Source organism: Mustela putorius, unplaced genomic scaffold (assembly GCF_011764305.1).
Source record: "Mustela putorius furo isolate JIRA1106 unplaced genomic scaffold, ASM1176430v1.1 tig00000759_pilon_pilon_pilon, whole genome shotgun sequence".
Taxonomy (NCBI): domain Eukaryota; kingdom Metazoa; phylum Chordata; class Mammalia; order Carnivora; family Mustelidae; genus Mustela; species Mustela putorius.
Window position 1 is genome coordinate 5,160,384 of NW_025421467.1, and position 23,278 is coordinate 5,183,661.

Genomic DNA, 23,278 nt, shown 5'->3' on the forward strand with positions numbered 1-23,278 from the left:
ACTTTCAACTTCTTATCAGGTAAGTTACAATCTCTGTTAACTATGTCACTTGATTCTGTATTGGTTTCTACGCATTAGATGCAACAACCACCTCTCCCAGTCTTTAGTGGCTAACCAGTCTTCAATGGCTAGCTTTGTGCAGGAGAAGAACATTAACATTCAACCCTGTCCTAGCTTTTGGTCATCTCTCGATTTTTGTGTTTGTCCAAGCATCCTATATTATTTCTAACAGATCCCTGTAGTTGGTGTGTTCCAATAACTAGTTAGTTACCCACACTGGGGGAGGGTCTCAATCAGCACCTAGATTCAGGCTGATTAGAGGCCAGACCCTTGGGCAGTAACTTTAAGAATGCAGATATGTTTGTGGTCCCACCAGACTGTAGATAAGACTCACTGGCCATGAGAGCCAGAGGTGTTGTCTGCATGGCAGTTATGAAAATTAGGGCACCAGTTTGGTTGGTTACTATTTTTTGTTTTATTTTGTTTTAGATTTTATTTATTTGTTAGAGCATAAGCAGGGAGAGTGGCAGGTAGATGGAGAAGCACGCTCCCTGCTGAGCAAGGAGCCTGACACAGGACTCAATCCCAGGACTCTGGAATCATGCCTGAGCCAAAGGCAGATGCATAACTGACTGAGCCACCCAAGCATCTCAAATGTGTATTTAATTAGAAGCCTGCCTCAGAATGCAGCTCTCATATAAACCAATAGGCCTCTTTCACAAAAGACTGAGCTCCTAGTTCACTTTACCTCTTGTTGTGCCCTAGGGGTGGTAGCTTGGTAGCTATTTAAGAACTCTTTCTCTGTTGGTTACAGACCTTTGGGATTTATGAGCATAAACTCCACTGGACACCAGAGCCAAGTGATATAGAGGTATCCTCCAGAAGCAGCTATGAAAAATCAAGGCATCAGCCAAGAATATAATAAGTTCCTTTCTTAGGATAATGGCAAGCTCCAGCAAGGTAGATGGAGAATGTAAAATATTGCATCCACTGGCTTCTGTTCAGTGAGAGCAATTCTGTGGATATCTATAAATGTGCCAAACTAGAAGCCTCAGGTCGGAGCCCCTGGACAAGAAAATAGGCCTCTCTCTTAGATTGGGAGTGGGTTTTGGTCTGCAAGCTGTACTCTGCCATAGTAGTGTTAGTCTGTCAAACTACCTCTTTGATTGTTCCAGTTCTGTGAGACCCAGCAACACAAGCTCTCATTCTCTAGAGAGAGCCAGCTAATCAAGGATGTTTTCTGAAAGGCAGCTACAAAAACTGGGTCACCTGGCACAAAAACCGGGATACCAGGTATAGATAAAATCTCTTCTCTAGGAGATACTGGTGCTCTAGAGCATAACCGAGAGAGATTAGGAAGATGGTACCCACCTGCTTTCTTCCCCAGAGACTCTTCCTCTAGGCCCCTGCCTTTCAGACCAATGCTCTAACATTAGCAAGTAAGTCTCTTTCACATGAAACCTGGCACCTGCAATGGATGGCTTCCATGCACATGAGTCTGCACATGAGCCTTTTAAGAGTCATTTTTCAGTTTCCTATATCCCCAGTCAATCTAATAGGTGTAAACCCTGTAGGTCTTCAAAGCCAAATGTTCTGGGGTCTAATCTTTCAGGTGCCAGTCTTAAATGTTAGGGTGCCCAGTGTGGGATCAAACAATTTGTTTCTCCAACTGCTGACTCCCCCTCTGATTATGGGTCTTTGGTGGGGGTTTGTGGTGAGATTGTCTCAGTCTTTCCTACCCACGTTGATCTGCTTTGCCTCTTGTTTACCAGACGTGAAGAGCTCACTCTGCCAAGTTTTAGGGGTTTTTTTCTGGAGGAAATCGTTCCATAGATAGGTATAGATTCAGTGTGCTATGTGAGGTAAGTTGAAGGATCTTCTGTCACTATTTTGAATTGGAACTGTTTCTTTGTTTGTTTGGTTGGTTGGTTGGTTGGTTTTTGATTTTTGTCTTTTGTTTTATATTAGAGTTATATTTATTTCAACAAAATTATCAAGTAAGACTACAAAGAAAAATATTTGACACAGAGTCACAATTTTGTAGAGAGGAAGTTTAGCATTAATTGAAAATTACATCTGGTGATATTTGGGGGGAAACTATTACCAGAAGAAACACTGAAATACTGCATCATTGCCACAGCATATGAAAACATTCCCATAAAAATTAAAGATTTTCATTTGAATACTTAATTTTTCAGCCCTCTTTGAATTTATATTCTGAAATTTGATGTCTTATTGCAGTTTCCACTTGCATAGAGTATCTTTCCCATCACTGCAGGTCTCATATGTAGCTTTAAAACTGAAGTATATCTCCCATTGGCACCCAGTAGTTGGGTCTTTCTTTTTGCCCAGCCAGGCGGTGTGCCTTTTGATTGGAGAATTCATTCCACTTCCATTTAGAGTAGTTACTAATAATGTAAAGACTTAATAATGCCATCTTAATTGCTTTCTCGTTTTGTATTTCCATTATTTCTTTTTCCCCTCACTTTCTAGGCAGGAGACTTTGTAAATTGTTATTCTTCCTGGTGGTATGCTCTCTTTCCCCCTTCTTGGTCAATCTGCTGTAGGTTTTTGTCTTGTAGTCTGATAGTGTAATGGGAATTTCTGGGGAGGTTACATTTTTTTTTTTTCTTTTTTAACCTGGATGCCTTTAAAACTCTTTATTATGGATTTATGACAATTTATGTCTTAAAAAGGTCATTTTGTTTTGAGATAAAAGGGTAATCTATGGGGTGCTTGGGTGGCCCAGCTGGTTAAGCATCTGCCTTCAGCTCAGGTCATGATCCCAGGGTCCTAGGATAGTCCCATGTTGGGCTTCTTGCTCAACTGGAAGCCTGCTTCTCCCTCTCCTGCTCTCTCTCTACTTGTGCTTTAATAAATAATTTTTTAAAGATTTTATTTATTATTTATTTGATGCAAAGAGACAGATCACAAGTAGGCAGAGAGGTAGGCATAGGGACAGGGGGGAAGCAGGCTCCCTGCTGAGCAGAGAGCCTGATTTGGGGCTTGATCACAGGACCCTGAGACCATGACCTGAGCCAAAGGCAGAGGCCTAACCCACTGAGCCACCCAGCCCCCCACCTCTTTCTTTAATAATTTTTTTTTTTTAAAGATTCTTTCTGTATTTATTTATTTGACACAGAGAGACATAGTGAGAGAGGAAACACAGAGGGAGTAGGAGAGGAAGAAGCAGGCTTCTATCTGAGCAGGGATCCTGATCTGGGGCTTGATCCCAGGATCCTGAGATCATGACCTGAGTCAGGCAAATGCTTAATTAGGCACCCCTATTTTATTTATTTATTTTTTTCCAACGGGTACTCTATGAGTTCAGTAGACAGGTCTTTCCTCTGGTTAGGGAAATTCTCAGCCTTGTTTTTGGTTTTATTCTTTTTTTTTTTTTTTAAGATTTTATTTATTTATTTGACAGAGAGAGATCACAAGTAGGGCAGAGAGGCAGGCAGAGAGAGAGGGGGAAGCAGGCTCCCTGCTGAGCAGATAGCCCGATGTGGGACTCCATCCCAGGACCCTGGGATCATGACCAGAGCCGAAAGCAGAGGCTTTAACCCACTGAGCCACCCAGGTGCCCCGGTTTTATTCTTTTTAAAATAAACTCTCTGCCCCCTTTTCTATCTCTCTTCTTCTGAAATCCTGATTATTCTGATATTTGGGTTTTTTTATGGATAATCACCACTCATGTAGGCTTTCTTCATTATTTAAATTCTAAGTTTCTTCTACCATGTTATGTCAAAGTTCTTATCCTCCATGTCAATTATTATTTCTTTCATGTGGTCTTTATATGTTCTCTGTTATATTCTTGATCTCATTTACTGAATTTCAGCCCCAGAATTTGGAAAGAACTCATTTTGTTTGTATTTTAAATTCCTGATTTGATTGAACTTTCTGAATTTTCTTGTAACTTACTGAGTTTCCTCATTATAGCTGTTTTAAATTCTTTTTTAGTGAAGCCATATTTCCTTGATATTTCATAACCTTTATAGATATTTACCAGTACTTTGGAAGTAGTACATACCTCTTTATTCTGCTTATTGCTTCAGCAGATAGGGTATTATGTCCCATAGTATTGTTACCTTTTCCTCTGTGTTTATGAAGGTGCATCTACTCTAGTCTTGTCCCTTCTTTGGGGTAGTTTTGTTTTTTAAAGCTTTTGTGTCTCCTCTGGTTCTTATAATTTACCAAGTCAGAAGCCTTTCTTTTGTTTTTTAGCATGGCGTGGTTTCTGAGCATGCTCTCTGTCCACCAGAGACTGCTCTCACAGTGGCACATGGCATCCTGCGCAAGGAACTAACAGCATGAGGGAAGGTATGGGTTTAGCACTGTGGGTGCGCTCACAGACCCAGTAGGAGGATCCTGGGAGTAGTACCCCCTGCTAAGCACAATCCCTTTTCCACCGTTTGAAATTCTTACCCCTTGCTTTCCCAGTATCCTCCCAACCTCCAGTTATAGATCTCCCACCACAGTACTCTACGTGCTGAGGGAGAGAAAGGTTTTCTTCAGTTGCCATAACTAGGCACTCACTGCTTTCCTTTTCCTGTGCTCCTAGGAGAGGTCATGGCCATTGGCCAACCATGGTCATGGTTCCAGATAAATCAGAGCTCTTCAGTGTTTCATTTCGCAGATGGGTAGTGCCAGGTAAATTTATCTTACAATCTCTTAGGCGGCCAAACTCCTATTTTTTTCCCATTACAGTGGTAAGCTGGAGTCTGCTTTAGGGAAGGCTAGACTCAGGAAGTTTCTCTCTCTAATGCTATTCCAGTCTCTACTCACCCTTTTTGTTTAAGAGAGGTACAGGCATTTTGGCTGGTTCCTCTGGTTGCCCAGGCCATTCAAGGTCCCTTAGTGGCTGCTCTGGTGGGTGAGACTCCTGCCAGTTTCCCTGGATTAAGGTGATAGGTCTAAAAACATCCATGGGGATGGTTTTGTTCATGTTTAAATGTCTAATCTTTTCATTTTGGGAGTGGATTAAAGAAGGAACATTTTATGCCAGCATGTTGCTGAACCCACTCTCCAGGATCATCAGATGTTCATTTTAGAAAGTATACTCAGGATGGAGAAGAGCTGGAAAGGTCAAAAGTGTAGAAGTATGAAATGGGAGAACATTTATGACTCTTATGAAGTTACTTTAATGTGGGTCTAAGAGAAACATTAACTAGACTATATCATAATTAAACTTACAAAATATATAAATAAGAAGTTTGAAATAGGAGAGAAAATGAAGATATTGTATATTTATCAATAATGGCTTTTTCTTGGGGTGCCTGGGTGGCTCAGTGGGTTAAGCCTCTGCCTTCGGCCCAGGTCATGATCCCAGGATCCTGGGATCAAGCCCCACATCGGGCTCTCTCCTTGGCGGAGAGCCTGCTTCTCCCTCTCTCTCTGCCTACGTCTCTGCCTACTTGTGATCTCTCTGTCAAATAAACAAATAAAAAAAAAATGGCTTTTTCTTATCTGTACTTTACAAAAGAAGGAAAGGATGCCATTTATATTTTGACATACAACACCCTTTATATATATAAAATGGAAGCTTAGAAAATATAACATCCCCTCTAAAGGGAGAATTACCCAAGGTAACATTATATAAGAGCATGAAAATACCTATACCCTTGCCATTCTGCTTTCACTTGATGTTAAGAAGCAAATACTAGAGTTACTGAAAACTGTGACTGTCCTAACAATCTTAAATATACAGTATTGAATTTGACCTTATTTTGTTACTGATAAAACTTCCTTTTAAAAAAATGAGATTTCGGGGCACCTGGGTGGTTAAAGCCTCTGCTCAGGTCATGATCTCAGAGTCTTGGGATTGAGCCCCCATTGCATCAGCTCTCTGCTCAGCAGGGAGCCTGCTTCCCCCTCTCTGTCTGCGTCTCTGCCTACTTGTGATTTACCTCTCTGTCAAATAAATAAATAAAATCTTTAAAAAAAATAAAATGAGATTTCAATAATATACCAAGTAGGGAATATTTTCACTAAATGCTCTCTAACTTTAAAATTCTGTGGCTAGTAAAATCCATTTTATTATTCATTATTCATAGTATTCTTGTTATTTATTCATTTTACTTTAATTGGGTAATTGACAACAAAAGCATTTCAAAGATTGATTTGTTTTAGAGAGAGAGAGCATGAGAGGGAGGGGCACAGGGAGAGCGAGAGAGAATCCCAAGCAGACTGTGCTGAGCAGCAGCCCAAGCCTGATGCCACCGTGTTGAGATCACAACTGAGCTAAAACCACGAGTGGGATGTTCAGTCGAGTCAGCTGTGCCACCCAGTCGCCCCAAAACAAAGGCATTTTATATTGCAGTAGCATAGAAGTTTCTAATTCCATACATGTTTCAAAGAGACTAAACCCTAAAATTAGAGTAACATCAAGTTGTTTATTAGATTGTCATAAAGACGTTTAATAACTACTGGTAATTCAGTTAAAGTTAGTAATAAAAGTGAAAAATCTCCTATTTGATTTACACATCTGACAATCTACACTATTAGTTAGTATCATACAAAATGGTTTTACTAGCCATAATTAGTTTTTCTTGATTTATAGATAACTTTTTTTTAAACTAAAAATGAATCTTCTTTGCACAGTAGTTAGTAAATACTTTGGTTACTGCTTTCTGCAATCATGGTAGAGATGTATAAACCATATCAATAACAAGCATTCATAGTACTAGTGGATATTTTTCCAGTAATTTTGTGATAAATTCTTCGAGTAATAGTACACATTAAACATAGATTATTTTGTGAACTGGTGTTTTAATGGTAGAGGACTTTGCTATCTGACTCTCAGTTTCTGCTCAGGTCATGATCTCATGATCATGGTTGGTGGGATCTAGCCCCCAAGCATCCTCCTGGTTTGGCAAGGAGTCTGCTTGAGATTCTCTTTCTCTGCCCCTCCCCACACTGGTACATGCTCATTCTCTCTTAAATAAATCTTTTTAAAAAAATTGTGATTGGTCACACCTGGGAAAAGAATCCAGATTTTTCTGGACCATGTTCTTTTCACAGAAACATGTCTGGATGTAGAATATATCCCTATTTTATAAAAAATAAACATACAGGAAGAAGTATTGCATGGCCTTCAAACTTTTGAGTTCTGAATTCTGATTGCTTATTTTGCCTCCAGCAGTCTGCCTCACTTAGTAACTATGTTGGGTTGTGAGAATATAAACTAATAGGCATATTTTTTTCACAGTAACAATGTTACTGTGAGCTTTCTCTGCTAGAATTCCCTGTTAATAATGTTTATATTCAATAAGTATTCATCTTAATTTATTAAAAATATGAAGTACACTTTCATTTTTATTTTTACATCATAGATAATTTTTTCTAATCTCTTTTTTTGTTTTGTTTTAGGTCACTTTTCACATTGAACCATACAGCAATCGAGATGATCAAAACATGTACAAAAATGTCAAATATATTATAGACAAGTGAGTTTCTTATGTGTTTATAATTACTGTTTTATGATCCAATTATAGCGAGTACATTTAAATTATATTTGAGATTTGAATGACTTATGGTCTCATATATTAAAATTAAATTTTGTAGTAAATAAATACTCATTTTGAGGAACATTTCTGAAATTCCTTATAATTCACTTTCTGTATAGATTATTTACTATTTATATGTTTATTAAGCTATTTATGATTTGCTGTCTGACATTTTAAATTGGTATTCTATAAATCACGAATACAGATTATCTTTTTAAAAGAAGGTTCAAATTATGAAATGTTAACTGCTTTATATCTATGGACCCACATCCAATATTTTCATTTTTATTTATTCTGATTATAAGGAAAAAATTAATACAGCTTCATTTTGTTCAAGGATTTTACTGATAAGAACCTGTGACAGATACAATACTCATAAAAGGAAACTTGTCAGCAGGAATAGCAGTTGACATATTCATATAGAAAATGGGCTTTTTATGGTGTTGGTCATCATTTGTAAACCTCAATATAAGATAATTTCTTGTTAGAAAAAATGAGATACTGGATACATCAAGACATTACCTATCTGCAAAATTGAAAATGCATTTTTAATGATTATCCTTAATATGACTGGATCCCCCAAAGAAAGTGAACAATATGCTGTGCTGATTACCTTCATCTTCAATATAGAAACAGTTATTGTCTGTGGAAAATGAGTTACAGATATTCACTTCACTTTTACATATTTTTGTATTCTAGATATGGAAATCATCCGGCCTTTTATAGGTACAAGACTAAGACTGGCAGTGCTCTTCCTATGTTTTATATCTATGATTCCTATATCACAAAGCCTGAAAAATGGGCCAATTTGTTAACCATCACAGGGTCTCGGAGCATCCGCAATTCTCCTTATGATGGACTGTTTATTGCACTTCTAGTAGAAAGCAAACATAGATATGATATTCTTCAAGGAGGTTTTGATGGAATTTACACATATTTTGCCACAAATGGCTTTACTTATGGCTCATCGTATGAGAACTGGGCGAGGCTAAAATTTTTCTGTGACCAGTTCAACCTACTGTTTATCCCAAGTGTGGGCCCAGGATACATAGATACCAGCATCCGCCCATGGAATGCTCAAAACACTCGAAACCGAATCAGCGGGAAGTACTATGAAACTGCTCTGGGGGCTGCACTCCATGCTCACCCCAGTGTGATTTCTATCACCTCTTTCAATGAGTGGCATGAAGGAACTCAGATTGAAAAAGCCATTCCCAAAAGAACGAGTAATACCGTGTACCTGGATTACCGGCCTCATAAACCAAGTCTTTATCTAGAACTGACTCGCAAGTGGTCTGAAAAATACAGTAAGGAAAGAGCAACTTATGAATCAGATCAGAAGCTGCCTCTTTCTTAATGCATTAAGTACCTTTTGTTTTAAGTGTGTACTGATTGGCAGTTATCCCCATAATAAAAAGAATTTGCACTTTTTAAAAAAAATTGTGATATCATCATTGCCACCCCTCACAATGCTGCACTGAAAAAATATCTGAGAGAAAAACTGTGCAAATAACATTCCCTGTGGCATAATTTGCTACAAGTTTTTATCTCACACAAAACTGTATTACATAAATAATTAGTGTACGGTTAAATCCTTCTTGTATTCTGGGCCCAAAGAAATAGATTGTGTATATTGGGTATGTCTAGTGAAGAAAATAGGACCTAAAAGATCGTGCACATGTTTCATTTAGACTTTTTCCCCAATGATTCAGTCATCCAGAGTGTTCACTAACACAATAAGGTCTGCAATAAAAATTCTTAAGGAAAATAAAAACACAACTTAAGCCTTACTGTGAATCACATTGTGTTTGGAAGGCCTCCTTTCTATAGCACAATATGCATCATCCTTGGAGGATTTTTTTATTACTTATAGCATGCTAGGTGTTTTGCATGCCTAATACGCCTGCTTTACAATGCTAAATTCCAGATTTTAGAAGCTATGGTAAGTTCTTTCATGCTTCTGTATTAAGAAAACATAGTTGGTTCACAATTATGAAGATAGAATGCCCAAAATACCAGTTTTGGATAACCTGTCAATCTTTAACTTGTTATTCTATTCATGTTTTTAATCAGAAACCAACTTTTAGTAAGAAAGAAAAAAGTTGATACTATCATTGGGTTTCCTTCTTAATATTTAAGCTGTTTTTACCAAAATAGGGAACATTTACTTAGCATTTTAGGAACACGGAAATGAAAATTCTCTTATATCTTAAATTCATTCCTGAAGTTTGACTTGTAAGTTTAATACTTAATGATGGCAGTAATTTCATTTGAAAGACAATATATCCCCATGTAAAAACATGCTTTCATGGTATCTACCAGATTCAATACTTGTGATCAGTTGATTGTCCTATTGTGACAAATTAATCCACATATATGCTGAAAATGGATCTCTTTAATACGTTATCCTTCAGTTCTTATAGTTAACCAGAACTCTAAAATATATATATACTATTACAAGAATATTATTTCTTAGATACTTAATTTGCTAAAGAGAATACTGAACAATAATAGATATAAATCTCCACGTTTTAGAGATATTTGGAAATAAAGTAACTGTAGAATTTATCATACATAGCCCATTAGATGATGAAATTTATTTTAGCCAGTGATTTTCAAGGAAAATATCTTTCCTTTGAAAAAAGGCATAACTAATGTTAAACTTATTTATAAATTAAGAATTTGCCATTTCTCAGAGAATGATCAGGCCATGAGGAATCTGCGTAATACTAGTAACTTACTTTCTAGAGGAAATTACAAGAATAAATCACTATAATGATATAACCAAGGCTTTCATAGGAACATTCACACAGATATGACCTGTGGATTTTTTTTTTCTTATATCCATGTAGCTACTATGTGTTATCACAGGAATAAACTCTAAATGTATCATGCCTAATAATCACTTACACCTTATTTTATTAAATTTAGAGAAATTACTAGAGAGGAATTTTGTCATTGCTTATACTGTATATTTGAACCTGCTGTGACAGAAAATTTTATGAAATAGTTCAAGATTAACAGAAAGCTTATAAAAACAAGGTCAACAAATACTCAGTGTGAATACTACCACTTTCTGTCTTGCTTCCACTGCAGACCTAGGTCATCTACTACAGCACTCTTTACCTCTGGGCTTTGTTGTGGTTCCTAACACATTACTCCAACCAGCCAGTGAGGATCAGATTTCAAAGTAAAACAGATTTTTTTCTCAAGGGAAGAATGTTTGGAATCTGACCTTATAAGAGTTTAAGAATTTATAATTATATGAAAACCCTGTGTCTTTTTGCCTGTTTTAAAAAACGGGAGGAATTATCTCTAATTTCATAAGTCTTCCTCAGGTACTCATTACAGCTGCCTTTATCATTTGACTTATAACACAGTTTAAATCATTATGATCACAAATAAAAGCAAAGAACTGATTGCCTAATTTAAACTATCTAGGTGTGACTTCATTAAACTAAAATAACTTTTAAACAGTGTAATATATGCAATGCATGAATCACAATTCTTTTATGGTTTAATCAGTCTATTTTGACTGTATAGAACATAATCTTTGTTTTATTTTTCTCCTTAAGGACTAATATTGTCAAAAACTGCTGTTATTAATGTTTAAGTTGTATGTTAACTTTTTTCTGTTTTAAAAGTAAAAGACTTTTGTTATATGGAGTAATTAACTTTCATTTAATAAAAGCATACATGAATTAGTGTATCTTAGGTATAAAAATGTATCCCTTTCTATTTATGAAATATTTAATTTCTGATTAGCAGATGAAAAGTAGTATTCATTCATAAGAATATATTTTCTCTATTTGAGATATGCAGCACTTACAGAGTCTGTATCTTTAACTGTATATACATTTTAAAATGTATATAACACACACAAAATGTTTTGGGGGTAGCGGGTAGAGGTGTTATTTTTTATTCTTTGGGCATGATCCTATGTTAGCTCTAACTCTTTTGGGAAATCTTACCCTAACAAACCACCAGAGAATCTATCAAGTTTATAACCATGCACTTTTTCATACTGACCAGTTAAAGATGAGGGTTCCTGAATTCTATAGTGTCTTCAGAAACAGCTCTTAAAAGTCTATATCTAAATTTTGAATCAAGGTAGAACACCCTCATGCCCCACAGTATAGAAGCAATACTTTATTTATGATCAACAAAATTGCAGTTATTTTTTTATAAATATCTATAATTTCCAAATGAAAAATGGACCTAACCACAAGCAAAAAAGTTTATTCATTCAGGTAAAATTCTTTACTGACTTTGCTATATATCCACATAAAGTCTAAATGTTATTGTACGCTTCCTTTAAGATTACCATTCTTGAGAATTCAAGTGCTACATTGCTTAATTACTTTAGAGGTTCATTGTAGTCCAAAGAACTTAATAGTAGTCCTATTATATTTCATCAATGACGAGGGGAACATTTTTTCAATGTGGTTAGTTTTTGTTGTTATTGTTACATAATTTATGATATAAAAAGAAAAAAAGAAGTATATGGTCACAGATCTAAAATTTAGTGAAGTTAAAACATAGTAGCACTATTTTGGATGTTCTAGACTTCATTTAAAAGCATCTTACATATTTTAAGTTTCTCAATTTACATAAAATTAACCATAAATTCAATCAAAGTTAAAGAGCCTTTTAGAAAAGACCCCATGAAATGAATATTTTATGACATAAGGAAATGGTGTACTATGGTATATGATTTGTATCATCATGCCTTGTTTTTGATTTTTTGAAAGAATTGGTTAATCTGAGCAAAGATTGTTGTAAACATGAAATAAAGTGACACTTTAGCTAATTACATTTAAAATACATTAATTATATTTATGTTTATGCATAAAAGTATGAGTCAGTTTTACAAAAGCCATTATGAAAACACTATTAATTTGGTAATGTCTAGTGTAATATGATCTTTACCCTGATTTTGAAACAAATACAAAAGAGAAAACTAGAAGAAATTCACTTGTAATAAATGCAATAAAATTTAGAAATTTATATATTTAAACACAGTCACCTAAGGGTAGTATGTCAGAATGTTTTTTGGATGTAGTAAGTTTATATTTACTAATGCTGCCATTCTATGTATTGTTTTTAATTACTTAGATTCTTTAGCCATGTGGCAGTCTATTAAGCCATTCATATTAAAATAGCTCAGTCTAATCTCTGGTTTCATGTAAAAAGCTAACTGCAAGGCTGCTAAATTCTTACTTGAAAATTTGGTGTTATATTAAAGTACATTACTGGAAATTATGCTCTTGACTTTTTAGCTGTCTTGTAAAAAAAAAAAATGTTGACATTCATTTTATGAATAGTAGCTGAGCTTAAATTCTGTTTTTCCTCATGAGTATTATGTATTCTTAGCTAAAGACTTAATATAATCCCCCAATAAAATATTCTTTTAATGTATAATATTTCATTGTTTTCTTTTTATTTTAATCATTCTTACATAGAGTGTAGGTAATGCTTTCTCTTTTTAAAATGTGTACTCATTTTGAAAACAGGATTTAAAGTATTTTTTCCATAAAAAGAATTTTAAAGTATATGAACAATGAAAGATGGGAATTTAGGAAGAATATACATCTATATACATGCTAGCATTTATAGCTGACTGCATATTTGATATTGAGCTTCTGAGTAGTTAATACAAGATGTTATATGGTTTTGGTTTTTTGACCAGGAAAGGAGCATCTCCTTTACAAGGTAAACTCTATGTTGTCATCACAATTTAAAATAAAAGGTAAAGTATAGGGAATATAGTCAGTGGTACTGTGTATAATGCTGTATGCTGACAGATGGTAGCTATACTTATGGTGAGCACAATATAACATATAGAGTTGTTGAGTCACTATATTGTACACCTCAAAATAATGTAACATGTATCAACTATATAAAAAAAAACTAAAAAATTTTTCCAATTGGCATTATACCTATGGTTTAAAAAAAATAATGTAGGGGCACCTGGGTGGCTCAGTGGATTAAGCCTCTGCCTTCAGCTCAGGTCATGATCTCAGGGTCCTGGGATCGAGTCCCACATCAGGCTTTCTGCTCGGCAGGGAGCCTGCTTCCTCCTCTCTCTCTTTCTCTCTCTCCTTGCCTCTCCACCTATTTGTGATCTCTCTCTGTCAAATAAATAAAATCTTAAAAAAAAATAAAATAAAATTTAAAAATAAATAAATAAATAATGTGAAAACCTATAGGAACCTGTCAGGTAATGTACTATAAATAAATGCATCAGGTTTAAGACCATAGAGAGTCCTAGGAACTGTGGACCACTCTCAACTAAAAGGAGTAGTTGCTAATCAGCTCTCAATTCATTTTGTAGGTATGGGAAACTAAAATGAGGAAGTATGTATGCCCATATGAGTGTAAATTTTTTCTAATTATAACATGTTGGCAAATACTAGAAAAGACTTTTAAAATATTTGCTTGGTGGGATCACTAATTTGTGACCTCTGATAGAATATAAAATTATTGAAAACATTTTTCATAACATTACACTCAAGAGGATTTCATATGACTAGTTATTGTGATGATTATTGGACAAGTTCTAAGTATATAATGAAACTCAATGAAAGTGAATCCATGAAGGTTCTGATTGTATGATAACTTTTCCCTGATCTTACAGGAGATCAGAAATAAAGCACCCCAACAATGAGGTGCATGTCTCTTAGCCAGGACCAATATGCCAAGACCAAACTTCATTTATTATTTATTCTAATTTGGCTTTTTGAATGGCTGATTTGAATTAATTTTATTTACCGAGAAGGACCAATGCTTTCATTCTTTTGCTATTCGATATAGATCCATGTTTGGAGCCTGGAAAGTAAGTAGAAAACACCATAATTGCCTTTAATTATAGTCCCCATTTTTGTAACCTATTTTCTGCCTTTTTGATGCCTGTTATTCAACCTTTCTTTCTTACTCTCAACTTGCCTGCCTTTCGATTCTGTTTTGTTTCAAAGAGGATATTAGTGATCTGTTAGAATATATAACGTGACAAAAAAGTCTCAGTTGAAGTGGAACAAGAATAGGAATACACATTGAACCCAGCATTAACAGGAAAACAATATTATGGTAAATACACTGCTATACTGGTGACCACAAATTTAAGCTTTTGAGTAGGCAATATGAAAAATAAAATCTAATCATCTACATATTGTGCCATACTCAGAGAAAGATACAAATTTCTCAAGAAAAGTATGGCTGTCTTAAGGATGTCCACTCTTCCCACATTTATTCAAATGAGTCTAGCCACAACAATCAACAAGAAATAAAAGGCATCTAAATTGGTTAAGAAAGAAAAACTATTTACAGGTGACATGATACAAAACACAGAAAGCCTACAGGCTCCCCTAAAAAACTACTAGAAATATGTGAATTCAGTAAAGGTGCAGGATACAAACTTATATAGAAATCTGTCATCTTTCTATATGTTAATGACAAGAGAGAAATTAAAATAATCCATTTAAACCATATTAAAAAAAATACCTTGGAATAAACTAAAGAGATGAAAGATCTGTATTCTGAAAACTAAAACACTGATGAGAGAAATTGAAGATAACACAAACAAATGGAAATATATCCCATACTCCTGGATTGGAATAATATTGCTAAAATGTCCATACTACCCAAAGCAATCTACAGATCAATGAAATCTCTATCAAAATGACAACAATATTTTTCACAGAACTACAATAATATTAAGAAATATATGGGACCACATTAAAACCCAAATAGCAAAATCAGTCTTGAAAGAACAAAACTTTCCCAGATACCAAAATATACTACAAAACTAGTAACCCAGACAGTATGACACTGGGACAAAAACAGACACATAGATCTATGGAACAGAATAGAAAGTTCAGATATAAACCCACACTTATGTGGTCAATTAATTATGACAAAGGTAAGACTACAATGGAAAAAAAAGGTTTCTTCAATAAATGGTACTAGGAAAACTAGACCACTTTCTTACACAATACACAAAAGTAAAATGGATTAAAGACCTAATCATGATGACCTAAAAGCAGAACACTCCTAGAACAAAATAGGCAGTATTTCTTTGACCTTAACTCTAGCAACATATTTGTGGATATGTCTCCTTAGGCAAGGGAAATGAAAAAATACTGGACTATACCAAAATAAAAAGTTTTTGCACAGCAGAGGAAACTAGCAAAATGAAATAGCTCGCTACTGAATGGGAAAAGGTATTTGCAATATCCAATAAGGGATTAATATCCAAAATATAAGATCCAAACTTAGACAATTCAACATCAATAAAACAAATCTGATTTAAAAAATGGGCCAAGGACATGAATAGATATTTTCTCAAAGAAGATATACAGATGACCAGCAAAAACATGAAAAGATGCTCAACATCACTAATCACCAGGAAGCGCTAACCCAACTAACAATAACACATCACCTTATACCTATCAGAATGGCTAGAATTAAAAAAAAAAAAAAATGTCAAGGATGCAGAGAAAAAGGGAACCCTCATGAACTGTTGGTGGGAATGTAAGTTGGTACAGCCACTATGGGAGTTTTGTAAAACATTAAAAATTGAAACACCATATGATTCAGTAATTCCACTACTGGGTATTTACCCACAGAAATGAAAACACTAATTTGAAAAGATATTTGCATCCTTGTTTGGCATTACTTACAGTAGCCAAGATTAGGAATCAACCAAGGTGTCTATCTATGGGTAAAGAAGATGTGGTAAATATATACAAAGTAATATTATTCAGCCATAAAAAGAATGAGATCTTGCCATTTGCAATGACATGGATGGACATACAGGGTATTGTGCTAAGTAAGTCAGATAGACAAAAGACAAATACCATACAGTTTCACTTTTATGTGGAATTTAAAAAATAAAAATGAACAAGTAAGCAGAAACTGACACATAAATAAAACTATTGGTTGCCAGAAGGGAGAGGGGTGGGGGTATGAGCAAAATGGGTAAAGGGGAGTGGTTTGGAAAGACAGGCTTCCAGTTATGGAATAAAGAAATCACATGGATGAAAGGTACATTATAAGGAGTATAGTCAATGGTATTATAATAGTATTGTATGGTGAAAGATGGTAGCTATGCTTGTGGTAAACCTAGCATAATGTATAGATTTGTCAAATCACTATGCTGTACACCTGAAACTAATGTAATGTGTGTCAACTATATATATTATATATATATATATATAATATATATAGTATTAAGAGAAATTTCTTTTTGAGAGTTCTCAGAAGATACTGTATGAACAATGTCTTTATATCAATACCTTCCTTATAATATGCCAAGGCCAAATTTCATAAGGCTTTTTCTTATAAATATCTCTAGAATATGTGATTGCAGTCTCATGCTAAAGCACAATCACTAAAAGCATTTTTATATTTATCCATCCATCCACCCACCCACTCAGCCATCCATTTATCTCAAAAAGTGAATAGTCCATGTGTGTATCTTTCAAGTAATTTCCACAATTTTTTGAATATTCACTAATATTTCTTGAATTTTTGCCAGAGAGTGTAATGGTGAAGGGGATACACATGAGTAAGACACTAGCTTCCTGCTTTCAAAATACTTAAAGTTTTTAGCAAAACATTATGGTTTAGGTGATGCAGTTTACATTTTTTGATCCCATACTCAATCAGCTGTATACATAACAGAAGTTTTCTTATAAATAATCAAAATGAAAGGCTGAGTGAAGTATATATTGGTTTCAGAAGGGAGGGAAAATGAAATTATGCAGCTCACAATTTTATACAGAAAAGCATTTGCATTTGCTGATTTGGTAGTACATTAGCCATAGATCACCATTTATTCACAAAAAAAGGAGACCAAAATGTTTACTGATAACTCATCTGTCTGGTTTCCATATCTTTAAAATGAAGGCATTGGATTGGAAATAACTAGGATTGCTATTTAGAACTATTACTATTTTTGGGTTATCAATAGCATCAAAACCAAAACAAAAAATGAAAAGTCTGCATTTCTACAGACATAAAAACTATCTGAAAAAAAAGATTTAATAAAATCATACAAATCTTAAAATTATCATCTGCCATCCACTCTGGATTTTATTACTCTTTCTATTTTATTAACTTTTGCCTTTCAAATAACATTGTTGTAGATATTAAATATGTTAATACAAATAAATTGTCTAAAATCATTCCAAAACATGCTAATGTTCAATAAATGTTGGCCATCCCTATCATTTTTATGCTCCAAATAAGAACCAAATTGTCCATCGGTGAATTTTGGTCCATTCATAAAATATTGTTAAGCAATGAAAAATAATAGAACACTGGATAAATCCCAGTATATTGTGCTAAGTGAAAGAAGTCAGCTACCAAGGATTACAGGTATTCCCCTGCTTATCCAAAAGCAGAACATGCCTATGAAACCCTTGTGAGATAAAATCACATAAAGCAAAGAAGTAATTACCATTTCACAAAAGTGAAAATCAGCTGTATACATAACAAATTTCTTTTGGTTCGAGAAAATAGATACTAGTGTAGGTCTTTCGTAAAAGAAAAGTGGCATAAAGCCAACTTTTCAGTAGCAGAGGAAGCCTGTATATATTTTATGTTTCTACTTCTATGATATTCTGAAAAAAGCAAAATAGATTGGTGGTCCCTAAGGGGGACCTAGGAATTGGGGACAGGGGCTTCATTACAAAGGAATAGCACAAGACATTTGCTTACTAAACAGCACTATACATTTCCCAAAATTCACAGAGCTATATAACTCCTCTCAACTCAACATATACAGTAAAAACAACAACAACAATAACAATAAAAACGGATGAATTGTCTGTATATTAGCATTTTTTAAGCCTACAGTATGGTACTACTACACAGTCATACAAATGACTAAAATTAAAAAAATGCTAAAGCACTCATACTTTTCTGGTGCTAGTATAAAAGATTTCCCCACCTTTCAAAAATTTGTCAATTTCTTATAAAGTTAAACATATCTTTACACTATGGCCAACATTGTCACTTTCACTAGTTAGTAGAATTTCTCTTCTCTCCTCATTTTCTCTTCCCTATCTCAATTCACAACACTGCCATTCATACCATACAACCAAAAGCGTGGAGTCATTCTTTGCCTTAACACAGTCTCTCAGTGCCCTAAGCCACATCAGCCAGTAAGTACTGCTACATTTTTTCTCTAGATATTCCCTAAATATTTATGCTACTTTCCATCTGAATAACTTCTGGACATCATCATTTTTCACTTGGCCTTTTAGACCTTCTCAACTAGTTTATGTACCTGTAGTTTGCCTAATACAAGTCAATATCTAGACCCAGAGTCTAGGTCATTCTCTTGCTTCAAATCCTTTAAGTGACTGCCAATTTCCTCTAGAATAAAGCATAAACTTCACAAGGCATATAAGATGTCCCATTACTGTTCTATGCTTACAGCAACAGGCTCATCTCCTGGTTCATTTTCTCCCTCAAAATTTTTGTTACAATAATATTTTACTTCAATGGGGTTCCCAAACACCACTTGCTATTTCAGAACCCCATGAAAATGAGTGTGTGTGTGTGTGTGTGTTTATGTGTGTGTGTGTAATGTCTTTTTCATTACTTCTCATCTATTTACTCCTCCTTGAAAAAGAATGAGAATGGAATAGAAAAAAAAAAAAGGAAGAAAGGAAGCAAATATTTTTCACTGGTATCTAATGTATATCAAACTCTGTTAAAGTGTTATACATGTTATTTCATATAATACTCATCCAACATAGAGGTAGCTTTTATTTTATAGTTGAATAAACAATATTACAGAAGTTGCCAAATGCCCCACAACTGAGTAGAGATGGGTCTGAACAAACTATGTCATTCTACTATGGGGCCAACTTATCTAGAAGTATTTCCCTATGCCCGACAATCTCCCTGCTCTTAGGTTAAGGAACTCTGAGTATACTTCTATTGCAGTGCTTACTACTTTGTATTGAGATAAGTTTCATCAGTGAGTATCTTTCTAGGGGTGGGAAATACCTTTGGTTTCACTTAAGAATATAAATATATCACATATAGAAAGAGAATATGAAAGATAATTATATTATTTTTTAAAGGCAGTGATGGGCCCAACACTAAATTTAATGAAATGTAGCATTCTTCATAACTTTGAAACCTCAGGGTATATAACTTTTCCACCTTTACACTCTCAGTATCTGACACAGAGTAGATGCAAATTAAATATTTGTTGAACACATATATATGAAGCTTTGCATATACAAAATGATGTGTTACATAAAGTTTTCTGTTCATGGACATTTATTGTTATCTTATTCCTTTTGAGCTACTGGCAAGAAAATTGTAGATGTGTTCCATGATATGATGGTTATAACTAAGTAATATTGGCATATATAATTTCTTTTTTAATCTTCATTAATTAAAACATTAAAAATAAAATTATAGTTTTATTTCATAAGTTTGGGGTTTTTTTCTGACACTTTTATACAAAGTAAATTTCAGAGAAGTTCTGTAATGCAAACAAAACAAAAAAACTTCCATTGCTTACATAAAAGTAAAGCTATTTTGTTGATTAAACACATTAGTGGCAGAAATTCTAGAAGTGTCCCAATTAAACAGACTTGTAATCAGTCATTTACTCTAACAGTATAATGTTTGAGATAGTCATAGCTTCTGAGCTATTTGCATAATCCCTGTGCTCTTTCCACTAAATGTTTTGCTAAATTTAACGCAGCTATTAAAAGAGAACACGCACCAGAAATTTTTTAAAAAGTAAATATTGACATGCTTTTCAATCAATATTAAGATTTAGAAAACTATGTGTTGAATATTAACCTCATTTCTCCATTAATCATAATTCCTCATAGGTTATTCAATCTTAAGAAAGACAGCAGAAGCAAAAAAAAAAAAGTAGAGCCAATTCTTTTCTTGCTATTTGTGATAAAGTCCCATAAATACCATTCAGAATATTAAGTAATTGACAAAAGTGTGATGATTGGGTTGAATAAGCCATTATCCAAGGAAACTACATGCTGGTGAAATCTTGAAAATATTAGTCAAAAGTACACATTCTTAGATATAGGTCATCCTTTTCTCCCATTTCTGGAAACCTCCACCACTTTGTGGAGGTTTGTGATCTCGCTTCTTACTTAAGAATGTTAACGTCCAATGAGCCATGCTCTTCTATAATGCCCTTCCCATAAGTGTTAGCAGGGTCTATTATTTATTTCTAACAGTACAGCACAGTTAATGGGTTATCATCCCTGCAATTATTGTATGGCAAAGGTGAAGGAATTTTGAGGATATAATTGAGATACCTATTCAATTGGTTTTAATTTATCAAAAGGTAATTAGTCCTTTTTGGTTTGGTCAAGTGAGACCTTTTTTAAAAAAAAAGTCCAAAGATTAGAGACAAGACCTTAGAGATACTCTCTAACTGACAAGAAGCAAACCACCACGAGTCAACATCTTCAAGGAAATGAATTCCCCCAGTAGCCACATGTGCTGAGAAGAGGACTCAGCTTTACATTTTCCTCAACACCAGCTAGCACCTTAGGTACAGCCCTACAAGATCCTGGAGCTGAGAATCCAGGTAGGCCGTGCCGTGTATCCTGACTCACAGAAACTGAGGGATAATAAAATATTTGCTGTTTTAAGCTGTTAAATTTGTGATCATTTGTTACATAGCAATGGAAAACTAACACACAATTAAAAGAAGATGTGCCTAAGCTGTTACCACCACATGCTCTCTCCTTCATGCCTCTGTGCTCACAAACTGTGTCAGCCTTTCCTTTAATTATGAATAAACCATCCTTTTTTCATCTAAGGCCAATTTCTCCCTCTGGGTTCTAAATCCTGTTTCTTCTTGTGTGCTCGAAGGCATGACTCTGACAGTAGTACCCTCTTACTTGAACATCATTAAATCTCCCCTCTCTACCGACTCATTTTATCAGCTAACAGGATCTGTTTTCTTCTAACTTCAAAAAACATACTGCCTCGATGGTATCCCCTCCAAGAAGCAAAAGTCCAAGTCTAGTCCTAAGAAAAATATCAGACACATTCATATTGAGGGGCTTTCTGCCCCGAACCAATACTCCACAAAACTGTCGACCTCATGAAATAAGGAAAGGTTGTCTGTCATAGGCCAGCAGAGACTAGGCAACATGGCAACTAAATGCAAATGGTTTCTGGGACTGGACCCTGAAACAGGAAAAAGACATTAAAGGAACTACTGAACGTGAATGAAAGTCTGAAGTAATCAGTGTGTTTCCTAGTTTTGACAAATATACCATGGTGGTCCCTTACCTTCTTCAGGTTTTGCTCAGGTTTACAGTGAGGACTTTCCAGTGAGGCCTTCTTTGACTAGTCTATTTTAGTTTAGATTACACCCACAATTTTCACTGAACACACATATAGAGTGTACTCACTTTTAGATAATGTAGAAATAAAATGAAGGTAATATCTCCATCCCCAAGGAATTCACAGGTTAGAATCAAAAGAATAATTTTTTCACAAGATAATCATCATTTTTGTTTGGCAGTGTCCCTTAACTCAGGATAAAAAAATCTGTCCTTGGTATTTGAGGAACAACCTTTCCCTATTCTATGTGGTCCTGATGGGGTTATTAGTCCCTGTACCTTTGGGTTGGCTATATAGTATAAACTAGCAAATAAATCTTCTCCATTTGCTACAGTGATTGTTCCAGGGCCAGGCATTTGAACCAAGCTCAGTTATGCTCTAATGATAGAGACTTGGAGCACTCCTTAGATAAATTTTGTCCCACATGGAAATCTTCAGTCTGAGAAAAAAAAATATACAAAAGGAAGCAAGAGATGGAGAAAAAGAGCCTTGATAACAACATTTGAAACACTCAAATTATACCCTACGCTATGGTTGCCTTTCAGCTCCAGTCCATTAGTCATAAACATTTCTTTTTGATGAAGCAAATTTTAGTTAGATTTCATTCATGGGACTGAAAGACTTCTGATTAATACAACTGCATATACTGTTGTAACTCTCAACAGAGAGGTACATAAGGAAAGGCATCAGAAAGTGTGAGTCGATCCTCTGAAAGACTAAGGAAACATTCACAGAGGAGTTACTCTCCAGCTTTAAACCCAAGAACCCAGCATATTGGCTCACCAAGACAATAATACCTTATTGAATTTCTTTCTCTTAAGTATATCACACATGTTATGAAATCGACGGTTGTCATCATCAGTCTCTTAATGGAGGGAGAAAACAATAATTTGCTGAAGTTCACATCTGATAACTGAATCATCACCAAATTCCATTGTATGCGCACTTTAGGAAAACAGGTTTTATGATATATAACTTTTGAAATGTTTGACATGTTCTGAGAACTCATTAAACAAATATACAATTTATTTTTTGTGGATTCAATTTCCTATAAAGAGTATAATTTGAGTCCTGAAACCACCTGACTTTGGTATAATTAAGATGAACAATATTCTAAAGACCAATGGGTAAAACAGAAATGGGGCGTATGCAGATAACTAAGTTTATTTACCATTGGTCTACTACCTAGTGGGTGGCTGACCCCTGAGTGGAGCAGTTATGTCTAAGCATATACAATTATGAACAACTTCTTATCGAAATCAAGTATGTCTCCTAGTGTGGCTGAACCAGAGTCAGGTAGAGCTGATGACAACTGCTTGGATGAGTTAGTGGGTGTTCTCTCCGTGAGTGCAACTTAGTCAAGAAAAAAGAAAAAACAGTTTGAGACAATTAAGTGTGATAGTTTTAAAATGCTTTAT

At 34.8% G+C, this 23,278-nt stretch overlaps 1 protein-coding gene across 2 annotated transcripts in view; it reads left to right on the top strand.

Annotated features, from left to right (window-relative positions):
- Window positions 1-12,928, top strand: part of MANEA (mannosidase endo-alpha) — an 84,263-nt gene extending 71,335 nt beyond the window's left edge. For both annotated transcript variants that reach the window (XM_004767061.3, XM_045084231.1), the window contains exons 4-5: window positions 7,369-7,445; window positions 8,205-12,928. In XM_004767061.3, the coding sequence (XP_004767118.1) occupies window positions 7,369-7,445; window positions 8,205-8,862 (735 nt within the window). In that variant the 3' untranslated portion in view covers window positions 8,863-12,928. The remainder of the gene's footprint in view (window positions 1-7,368; window positions 7,446-8,204) is intronic.
- Window positions 12,929-23,278: the final 10,350 nt, after the last annotated feature.